This window comes from Phyllopteryx taeniolatus, chromosome 15, assembly GCF_024500385.1.
Source record: "Phyllopteryx taeniolatus isolate TA_2022b chromosome 15, UOR_Ptae_1.2, whole genome shotgun sequence".
Taxonomy (NCBI): domain Eukaryota; kingdom Metazoa; phylum Chordata; class Actinopteri; order Syngnathiformes; family Syngnathidae; genus Phyllopteryx; species Phyllopteryx taeniolatus.
In genome coordinates this window covers 15019402-15030713 of record NC_084516.1, presented here as the reverse complement: position 1 = coordinate 15030713, position 11312 = coordinate 15019402, and the positions used below count along the sequence as shown (strand labels likewise).

General features: G+C 42.0%; 1 protein-coding gene across 4 annotated transcripts; it reads left to right on the top strand.

The window, feature by feature from the left end:
- The first annotated feature begins 67 nt into the window (after nucleotides 1–67).
- On the top strand, nucleotides 68–7315 carry LOC133489829 (gastrula zinc finger protein XlCGF57.1-like). 4 transcript variants are annotated; one of them, XM_061798986.1, is made up of 3 exons: nucleotides 68–1009; nucleotides 3636–3778; nucleotides 4494–5423. In XM_061798986.1, exons 1-3 carry the CDS (start codon nucleotides 883–885, stop codon nucleotides 4626–4628), a joined length of 405 nt encoding a protein of 134 aa, XP_061654970.1. In that variant the 5' UTR covers nucleotides 68–882; the 3' UTR covers nucleotides 4629–5423. The 4 variants fall into 4 exon arrangements, with proteins under 4 accessions (XP_061654970.1, XP_061654968.1, XP_061654969.1 ...); XM_061798984.1 differs by lacking the exons at nucleotides 3636–3778; nucleotides 4494–5423 and adding an exon at nucleotides 5430–7315 and having other exon boundaries at nucleotides 147–438; nucleotides 821–1009; XM_061798985.1 differs by lacking the exons at nucleotides 3636–3778; nucleotides 4494–5423 and adding an exon at nucleotides 5430–7315 and having other exon boundaries at nucleotides 148–438.
- The last annotated feature ends 3997 nt before the right edge of the window (nucleotides 7316–11312 follow it).

The following is an 11312-nucleotide window of genomic DNA, read 5'->3' as shown; positions in this document are numbered from 1 at the left end:
CATTTTACGCAACCGTATGCAGCACAATGTACTGACATCCTTGGTCTTTTAGTTTTCTTGCTGTCCACACACATTGAATGCGCTGACGACATTGACCTCCCTAGCTTAGTGTCAACATCGGCACAGAGCTCAAAATGGGCGTGTCTATCTACCAATACCCGTGAGGGTAATGACGTAGGGAGGTAGAAGCGAAACACTGTAACTTGACGAACTATACATATCTATTTTTAAAGCAATAATAGCAAAGCCCGGTCAGATGTGTGTTTATTTTGGATAATGTACAATACACTAGTCACCGTTTTTCATTGATTACTACGCTTAACAGAAGAAAAACATTGCTCAATTTCATCTTGGTACAAGCTGAAGCTTCTCGAAGTTGGATCTTTTGAGCCGCGTCAACGCCGACTTGTCTCCCGCAAGAAGAATACACAATTAAAGGTGTTATTGTTTTGATTAGTATTTCCGTTTTTATTATGTCGATTTGCGTGCTCGTGACGTAACTTGCGACCAAGCGCCCTGCTGTGGATTTTCCGCTGCAGCTCCCCATCCGCGCACTTTTTATTATTATTATTTTATTTTTTAACGTAATCGCTGCTCTCTCTTCGACGCACCTCACTAAATCTTACTGAATTTCTACCGAACGAACTGAATCCTCGACGCGGTGCGTCCATCGGTACTTCGCTTGGACTCAAACATTATTCGTTAAATCCTCGTGTCCGGTTTAAGTCGTATCGGTGCCCGTTGAAGCTTCCAGGCCTAGCCTAGCCTAGCCTAACCTAGCCTAGCCTAGCTTGCTGACAAAGAGACGCGTTTGTCATAGACACATCGCGAAGCCGAGATCGAGTGTGAGCCTAAAAAAAGCGCCGTGACTGCCGTGTGAGAATGTGTGCGAGAAGGACAGCGGCAGAGTACGAGGAGCAACTTTGTGGACCAAATGAGGCGAAGGAGCGAGAACGTCAAATACTGGACGCTGTTTTCAAGACGCCTCGCGTCGGGTTACACCCTGCAGGTTTGTTCACTTCTTGCTAGGAAATGCTTTTTTTTTGTTTTTGTTTTACGTATTTCCGTGTTTATGTTTAAACTAAATCATCTCCTGCGCGCTGTGTGTATCACGTTACATGGAATATAACATGATTTATAATGGCTACTTAATTTGTGGATCTGGTGGTGGCCCCTCACAATTATGACGTGGGCCCAGGGGGCAAACGCAGCCCACCATCTAGGCAAAACGACAACAACAACAACAAAATCTGAGAAAACCCACGTGGGGAAAAAAGGAAGAAACCTTGAAAAGGGGTCGCAATGGTTGAACCGTCGATGCGTCGAATTTGAGCTTGATTAATCGCCGATCACATGTTTTGGCACCAACCGACGCCACGCTGAAACTGACAATTGGTGGTGGCAATATTTGACTAAAAATAAGACCGCTAGATCGGTCACTTCCAAAATGAGCAAGTCTATATTTCGCCAAATAGATGGCGAGGAGGCGTGCACAGCGAGTTGACGACTGAAAATAAGACAACAGCAATGACGTCATTGAGGTTGTTCAACCCCGAAATGCTACGCAATGTTAGATTAAACAGCAGAAGTGTCCTTTTGATGAAATGAACCATGGCAGGTAGATTCCTCCTCAGGTGGTGGCCCAGCCGCACTTCACTTCCCTCAGAGCAGGCGAGCCAGAGGGGATGAGGGAAGAGCAGCGGCAGTCAAACAGGCCAAAATCCAGACGTCAGTGGGTGAGGCAGAGCGGGCAACTTGTTGCATACGTAGGTGTGCATCAGTGTTAATTTTGTTGCCAAAAAAAAAAACAATTATCAGAATCATCTTTATTTGCCAAGTATGTCAAAAACACACAGGGAATTTGTCTCCGTTAGTTGGAGCCACTCTAGTACGACAACAGACAGTCAATTGACAGAGAATACTTTTGAGACATAAAAACAAAAAGCTCTTTCCCTCATGTATGCGCTACCGATCAATGCAAACTAGAACTAGCAGACATTCCAACAGCTTCTTCCCTCTTGTAATAAACTTCTTAAACAGCTAACCTACAATTCCATTGCAACATGCTGGCAACTTTTTGTCTTGAGTTTGTTGTCACATTCCTGTCGGGCCAATTATATATTACCCGTGCACTCACTGTAGTAGTCTCACCACGTTGCACTATTTGCATATCTACCGGAGACAAATTCCCTGTGTGTTTTTGACATACTTGGCAAATAAAGATGATTCTGTTTCTGATTCTGAAATGATGCCGGGTCTCTCTAGCAATTTAGAGCAGTTTGAAATGACTAACAGCGCAATAGTCCGGTGTAGTGAACATTGTACAAATGGTGCGCAGACTTCTAGAAATGTATGTAGTTTAAAGTGACTAGTAGTGCGATAATCTGGAACAATGTAAATTGTGCAAATAGTGCAGATACTTCTCAAGCACATGAGTGGCCAGTATTGGGCAACAACAGATATGCAACTAGTGCAGAGTGGCGAGACTACTGCAGTGAGTGCACGAGTAATGTATAATTGGCCCGACAGAGATGCGACTACAGTCTCAAGACAAAATTGGCAGCATGTTACAATGGAATTGTAAGTTAACTGTTTAAGACGTTGATTGCAAGAGGGAAGAAGCTGTTGGAAGGTCTGCTTGTTTTAGTTTGCATTGATCGATAGCGCCTACCTGAGCGAAGGAGCTGGAAGAGGTGGTGACTGGGATGTTGAGGGTCCAAGAGGATTTTGCACGCTCTTGTCTTAGTTCTGGCAGCCTGCAAGTCCTCAAGGGTGGGTTGGCGGGCAGTCCCGATTGCTTGTTGCAGTCGGAGTTTGTCCTTTTTTTGTAGCAGCACCAAACCAGACTGTGATGGAAGAACACAGGACTGATTCGATGACCGCTGTGTAGAACTGGCTCAACAGCTCCTGTGGCAGGCCGTGCTTCCTCAGAAGCCACAGGAAGCACATCCTCTGCTGGGCCACTTCAAGTCCTGACAGACTGTAATTCCCAGGAACTTGAAGGTCTCGACGGTTTACACAGGGCAGTTGGACAGCGTGAGGGGCAGCTGTGGCGAAGGATGCCTCCTGAAGTCCACGATCATCTCTACAGTCTTGAGCGTGTTCAGCTCCAGGTTGTGTCGCCCGCACCACAGCTCCAGCCGCTCCAATTCCTGTCGATACGCAGACTCTTTGATGAGGCGGATGACTGTGGTGTCGTCTTCAAACTTCAGGAGTTTGACATCCGGATGCGTTGAGGTGCAGTTGTTCTAGTAGAGAGAGAAGATCAGCGGAGAGAGGACACATCCTTGGGGGGCCCCAGTGCTGGTGGTGCATGTAGATGAGGTGGTGTCCCCCAGCCTCACCTGCTGTGTCCTGCCCGTCAGGAAGCTGTAAATCCACTGCCAGATGGCAGACGAGACGCTGAACTGGAGAAGCTTGGAGGAGAGGAGTTTGGGGATGATGGTGGTGTACGCAGATTTGAATTTTTATTCATTATAGTCAACCACCTAATTTATCTGACGATAATTACATAAAAATGCATTTCTGGGGATGAAGCCGATGACGAAACGTATTGACGTTTTGGTCAACAAATAAAAACAGTCTGGAAATGTCTGCCAGGGACAAGATCCAATCAGAGCTTGTTTTATTTAAAGAGGCAGAAGGAGATGACAAGAGAACCAATCCAAACGACGCCGTAAGGAGGTTACGTAGCTCGTTTGAGGTTGAATGCAGAGAGAAAAAGAGAAACGGGACCAACTTGAAGAGAAAGTCCAGTCATTCTGAAATCTACACACAGGTGGGCATGTTAAAAAAATGGCGATGACTTTTGCCGATCATTTAGCATTGGTAAATCTGCTTGCCCGGTGACTTTCCCACTGTTTGGCAAACCCTCCACTGTTTGTTTGTTTTCAATGAAGGCTCTGATAAATCACTTTGCGGATTGGTGGATCATTTCCACAACGTTCCGATGTGTGTGTTTGTGTGGTTATTCATTATAAACAGTTCATGGGGCACATTTGTGTCACAGTGACAGAGACTAGAGCTTATTTTTCTTTTTCATACTATTTGAGTTTCACTGATTCAGAGAGAGCAGGCCTGATGGCATTACAGCTTATGCACTCAAATTTTTGTACTTTTTACACCATTACAGGTAAGTAAATAGCTAGATCCGTGTCTATGTGTGAATTGCATAGTCATACATTAACGTTCCTTAACACATTCACAGGATTTACATCTCACCTTGGTCGGTGCTTCCAAACATTGTACACAAAGTACCGCCTGGAAAATACTTGCTCTCCAAGTACCTCCATTATAACCAACATTCAAATACAGAAGTATGCTAGGCCGAAGTTTTTCATCAAAAACACGGTAGGGCAGGAGTCTTCATTTAAAATGTAAGGAGGTCCAGTTCGAAAAACATTCTTGAAGCAAAGGTCCGGAAGATCATCATTTCTATTATTTGTAAAATATATATAAAAATCTAAAATAAACTCTGATTTCTTAAATCCAAGGTCACCGCAACAGTCTACCAGAATGTTTTAGAGGACTTGATGATTCCTTCTGCTGAGGATCTGTATGGAGATGCAGATTTCATCTTCCAGAAGGACCTGGCCCCTGCCCGAAGCGCCAGAAGCACCAAAACCTGATTTGATCCCCATGCCATCACAGTGCTTGACTGGCCAGCAAACTCGCCGGATCTAAACCCCATTGAGAATCGATGGGGTATTATCAAGAGGAAAATGAGGGGCACCAGACTCAAAAACAAAGAAGAACTGACAGCAAGCATCAAGGAAATCTGGGCTTGCATAACTCCCAGGCGACGCCATAGGTTGATTGCCTCACTGCCACGGCACATCGAGGCAGTGATTAGAGCAAGCTGATTCCCAACCTAATATTGATTAACGTATCGTTTTAAAAGTACCATATTTTGATTGATTTAATGTGACCCTCATTTCTTTCTCTCTTTTTTCTACAAAAACTGAGAAGTAAATTGTGATTTCTTCACAGCATTCAGATTTTTTTAAACTCCTGATTTCGTGGGTTTTATGAGCTGAAAGCTCAAATTGTGTGAACAAATAAACAAATAAATAAAAAAAAAATAATTGTTTAAATGGTGGGCCCTGAATCTATAATCTATGAAAGTTTCACTTTTTGAATGGAATTGTGGAAATTGATCAACTTTTCCATGATATTCTATTTTTTTGCAAAGGGTCTGTAATCCATCCATCCATTTTCCACTGTTTTTTTTTTTTTTTAACGCCTGATCATTTTAAATGCAGAGTTAGGCTCCAGCTCACCTGCCACCTTAGTGAGGATAAGCGCTATGGAAAATGGATGGATGGATGGAATATAACCAGTAATACACAACATCAAAGTCACAACAGACATCAAAGTCACAACAGACTTGATTTGACCAAACCGTGTGTTTGTCTTCTTTTTTCTTTCAGACATCAGTAAAACCTTGGAGCCTTCTCATATTAAAGAAGAGGATGAGCCAGTGCATCCTTACATTAAAGAGGAGGAAGAACTCCTATATATTGAGCAGGTGGAAGAAGAGCCTGTGAACATTGAGGAGAAGGCGGATTTCACCAAGTTGCCATCGATTGTTGTCCTTTTGAAGAGCGAAGATGAAGGGCAAAGTGAGAGAGGGGCGGAGTCTCCAAGCAGCAGCTCAAGTCCACATATGGCACCAGAAGGTGATGGAGACCACTCTGCAGAATCGTCAGCAGACGGCCTCATAGCTCCACTATCAGATAGTGATGACATGTCACTCTCTCCTCACACTGACGACGATGAACAGTCTGAAGGGGATATGACATGTCTCACTGACAACAAATGCTGGAAATGTTCTCATTGTAGGAAAACGTTTGTCTACAAGTCTCTTTTGAAAAAGCATATGATGATACACACTGGAGAGAAGCCTTACGCATGTTCAGTTTGTGGGCAAAGATTCACTCAAGAGGGACATTTAAGAAGACACACAAGAAGACACACTGGAGAGAAACAGTTTGTCTGCACAGTTTGTGGTAAAAGATTTGCTCAAAGAACCAGTTTGACAACACACACACGAACACACACTGGAGAGAAACCTTTTGTCTGCTCAGTTTGTGGGCAAAGATTTGCTCAGAGAAACCATTTGACAACACACACAAAAACGCACACTGGAGAGAAACCTTTTGTCTGCTCAGTTTGTGGTCAAAGATTCTCTGAAAAGGGAAGCCTAAAAAGTCACACAAGAACACACACTGGCGATAAACCTTTTTCCTGCTCAGTTTGTGGTAAAAGATTCTCTCAGAAGGGACATTTAGGGGTTCACAGAAGGACACACACAGGTGAGGAACCTTTTTCCTGCTCAGTTTGTGGTAAAAGATTTTCCCAGAAAGGACATTTAGGGACTCACAGAAGAACCCACACTGGTGAGAAACCTTTTGCCTGCTCTGTGTGTGGCCAAAGATTCTCTGTCAAGGGACATTTAAAAACACATGCAAGAATCCACACTGGTGAGAAACCTTTTGCCTGCTCAGTATGTGGCCAAAGATTTACTACAAAGGCATATTTTAAAATACACACACAAACCCACACTGATGGGAATCCTTTTGCCTGCTCAGTTTGTGGCCAAAGATTCATTATGAAGGGATATTTAAAAATACACATGAGAATACACACTGGAGAGAAACCTTTTCCCTGCTCTGACTGTAGTAAAAGATTCTCTACAAAGGAACATTTAAAATCACACACGAGAACGCACACTGGAGAAAAACCTTTTGCCTGCTCAGTTTGTGGGCAAACATTTTCTCTAAAGGGAAACTTAAAAAGTCACACAAGAACGCACACAGGTGAAAAACCTTTTGCCTGCTCAGTTTGTGGTCATAGATTCTCTAGAAAGGGAAACTTAAACATACATGCGAGAATACACACCGGAGATAAACCTTTTGCCTGCTGAGTCCAAAACAAAAATCTCAGTATAAGGATCAGGATGAATGTGCTGGTACAGTAGTAGTACAGTAGTGGTGATTAATTCAGCTTTGAATGAAAATCTACATGTAAAATATTAAAACTGCTGTGACAGTGATTTGGAATAATCTACATTTTTGTATTCTATCTACTTTGTTGTATGCTATCTATCGTCTTGTATTCTAAATACCTTCTTAAAAGCATCCTGTGGATGACTGAATTAGCACGCGTGCTAAAACAAAGCAATGCACTCGACTGCTGTGTCAAATGTTTTGTAATGTGCATATCAAAGAAGCGAAACATTGATAGAAACTTGAACTCTTTGGGGTAAGATGGAAAGCTATGTATGTGATTCTGAATAAAATACTGTGGGACCTTGCTTGCGTTAAGGACTTAATTTACTCTGAGTTATTTATTTTATTTTTTTTACTCATTTAAGTTAACTCAAGATGTTAAAACTTGTTTGTGTTGGAGCCTTGAAAGTGTGCTTTTGTTTTGTAAAGAAGGGCATAGGCACAATTGGATGCAGCTTCACCCTATACCTTTTCAGTTAGCTTTATCCTTTGTTGTTATTTTGGACTGATTAAAAGCTAATCAAATAAAAAAAACTACCTACTAATTCCATGTACTATTTTTTTAACTTAAATTTATTCTAAAATCCCTCTTCTTTTTTTTTTTAGTGTTTGTAATGTTTTAAACTGATATGTACCCCAATTTAAAATAGTTACCATTTCGTTGACTCAATTGCTAACTAACCCTTTCACAGGCTATTTGTGCACTTCTTGACAGTCAATGCCTGAACATCAGCGAAAAATGCTTGACATTATAACTGTTTGTATTTTACTAAATTAGGAACTTTTAATTTATAAACTTGTTTATTCATGAAACTATTTTAAATGTTTATAACATAATAGAATGCACATGGTGATAAAGTGATAAAATAATCATGAGTATATTTATTCCTGTCAATATGAATTTTACCCCAGTGATAAGGTGCCGGAAACATTTTAAAATGATCCTTAGGCAGTAAGTGTTTGAATTTCACCTTAAAAACCCTGTGCACAAAAAAATCACGCTGCACACACACAAATACTGCACTGTGTACACTGTACACTTTGTATCGCTTACATTAGCACTCAGACAGGATAGTGAGAAATGTTAAACATACCTGCAAGGCTCCAATAGCGTTTTCAGCTGTTTATTTCAGCTGTAGTTGCCATTGCAATCTTGATCATTCCTGATCTTTTTATTTTTTTATTTTATTTTTTAAAATCATGCCCAGAGTTGAATTCCATCTGGTTGGAATGTCTCGCATAAGCGATTCCTTCTTTTGTCCATGTTCAACTTGTCGTTGCTCTAATTCTGCAGCATTCGCTGAACTGTGTTTAAAGTGCCCCACAGCTTTTCTGCACTTGGCCAGGACATATTCAACCGCACTGTTACGCAGAGATACTGTGACAGAACGCTGGAGACTTTGCGCAAAGCAGGGTACATGTTCAAACAACAAATGTCTTGCAGCTGCTCTTATGTGTCTATGCTGAGTGTGGTGACTTTATTTGACACATTCCACAGCTGTGCAACTTGAATAAAGTATCCCACGCACATTTCAGCATCATGTCTCGCCTGTGTTTTCATTATAGCCAGTGCATGTGAATACAGCTTTCACTGTTCATTGATATAATGCACTGTAATCCCCAGGTAATTATGGTTATCTAATGATGTCCAGAGCAACAGAGGGTGCACGTTGTAATGTTGTCTCTTTTGCAGTCCTCTCTTTTTCATACAACTCGTGTATTCTTCTTGTGACAATTTGTCTTGAGGGAATCTCATACCTCCCGTCATTTGATGCGATTCTGAGAACGTTTCTCAGACTGACATCTTCCACACCACCAGTGGTGTACAAACTGGGGGGCGGATGGTCCACTTACCATAATGATGATCCACTTACCATAATAAAAGAAAAATTGGTAGCCTATCTTTCGGTATTCGCGGACAGACTTGACTATTCGCAATTTTCTGTAACGTCGTTGTTTTTAATATTTTCATTTCAAAATACTCTCTACACTATGCTTGTCTGATATTTATTTTATTGTCGTGTCTCCTGAATTGAAACTAGTTTTCCGCTCAATGGAAATTCCACGGTAGAAGTCAGAAGGCCGGTGTGTGTGTGTATGTGTGTAGCCAAAGGTTCTGCCTCAACACACTCAGTCATCCAATCACAAATCTAACAGCAGCTGTGTACAATTTCTGATTGACAGTCAGCAGGAGAAGATAGATAAGATGCCAGCGCTCATGTCTGCTGCACCTGCTTTAGCTCACAACAGTTTTGCCAAACTAAACCAGTGGAATCCATAACAACAACTCCGTGGAACATGGCCAAACTGGTCTACGAACACCAGTTCGTGTTGTCGCCACCTGGATTCAGCGGTTCTGGGGCAGTAAAGACAGAAGTACAAGCCACTGTATGAAGCAGCAGACTTGCCCACCAGCACATGCCGGGGAGCACCAGAACCATCAACAGCTGAGTCTGATTGAAAGTCGGGCAGCTCAGGCAGGTATGAGGCAGCAACAGCAGGTGACTTATAGCATCAAGAAACGGCAAATACTGAAAATAAGTGCTTTATTGAACACAACGCTCGTGCAGTAAGAAGTTATCGACATGTTTCACGGGTAACTCTCATTCGGAGTAGCGTTTGGGCTCAGTTATCTAAAAGGATTGAGCATACAATTAAGCATTGCTTGCGTAAGCTAACCTTGAAGTAAACACACAACACAAATTAACCTCATTGCTAACAATAAAGCTTGTTGTTCACATAAGATACAAACGGTGTGTCTGTCCTCTTTGGGAACAGTCAATTTTCATTTGAACTCATTCACTGCCAGCCTTCCCAGTTAACATGGATATTTGACTTCTAAAGCCGTCAATGGCGGTGAATGTGTTCACACTGCGTTAGCATTGTCATTAGCCCTTTGTTCATCGCATGAAGTTACTCAAAAAAAGTACGAGTTGGTTCATTTTCATTCAACAGGTAAAGGCAGGCAGGAGGCGCAGCAATCGACTTTTGGTGACATAGAGCATCGGGAAGGGGCAAATATTAAAAGTGCTTTATTTAACACAATACTCGTGCTATAAAAAGTTATCGGAATGATTTATAGTTAATGTTCCCGCAATGCTACTAAATCCCCCAAATCGCAGCTATTCTTTCCCCCATTCTCTTGAATGCAGAAAGGAGTATACGTGAATACAGCGGATGCCCACCAAAATCACGCGTTGGAAACATTTCGCGCAAGGTAATACATGTAATTTTCAAATTACCTTGTTGGGAAACCCCTTTACCACATCATTTTTGAATTTTTAAATTAGGTTGAGATTTTCCTTGTGACAAAGATGAAAATGTCCCACGATTTCGGTATCGAAAATCACACGTTCACAGGAATCGGACCTTATAGAAACCTACTGTATATTAATGTGTGATTGTCTATTATCATTCGTTATCTGTTAAGTTTGAAGTCATGGCACGCTCAGTTTATCGTCAAAGTGAGATGCCACCATGTTTTAACTTAAAAATTTCGTCTCAATTAATCAGAAACAGTAGTAGTTTTCAAGCAAAAATTCACTTGAAATATTTGAGACATTTGTCAAGATAATACAAAAAAAAATTACATTGACAATTTTGCATCCGGCGGCACGGTGAGCAACTGGTTAGCACATCTGCCTCACATTTCTGAGGACCCGGGTTCAAATCCAGCCTCCCCTGTGTGGAGTTGGCATGTTCTCCCCGTGCCTGCGTGGGTTTTCTCCAGGTACTCCGCTTCCCTCCTACATCCCAAAAACATGCATGGAAAGTTACTTCATTCATTTTCTGTACCGCTTATCCTCACTAGGGTTGAGAACGTACTGAGCCTATCCCAGCTGACTCTGGGAGAGAGGCGGGGTACACCCTGAACTGGTCGCCAGCCAATCGCAGGGCACATATAAACAAACAACCATTCGCACTCACATTCACACCTATAGGCAATTTAGAGTCTTCAATTCACCAACAATACATGTTTTCGTATGGGACCATAAACAACTAAACCGCAAATACTTCTCATGGTCAACCCTTGTTTTTAATCACTGACTGGCATATCATTTAGTCCTCAAGTAATGTGTAACCCTGAACAAAACAATTTTGATACTCTTCTCTCTCTCAGCTGCTAAACTTCACATGCTTGCACTGATGGAACACATAAAGCAGCAGCTAACACAGCAGACTGCCATGGTAAACTTGATTCCTGCGAGGATGGTTGATGAAAATTCATCTGAAGTACCCGAGTTTCCTTTTGGCTCACTGGAGGAGGTGGAACACTTTTGAGTAGTGGCTGAAAGGACCATC

Coding starts and splice junctions, on each gene's coding strand:
- LOC133489829 (XM_061798984.1), top strand. CDS start 883: ATGTGTGCGAGAAGGACAGCGGCAGAGTACGAGGAGCAACTTTGTGGA. Junction 1,010..5,429: donor CGTCGGGTTACACCCTGCAG/GTTTGTTCACTT, acceptor TTTTTCTTTCAG/ACATCAGTAAAACCTTGGAG.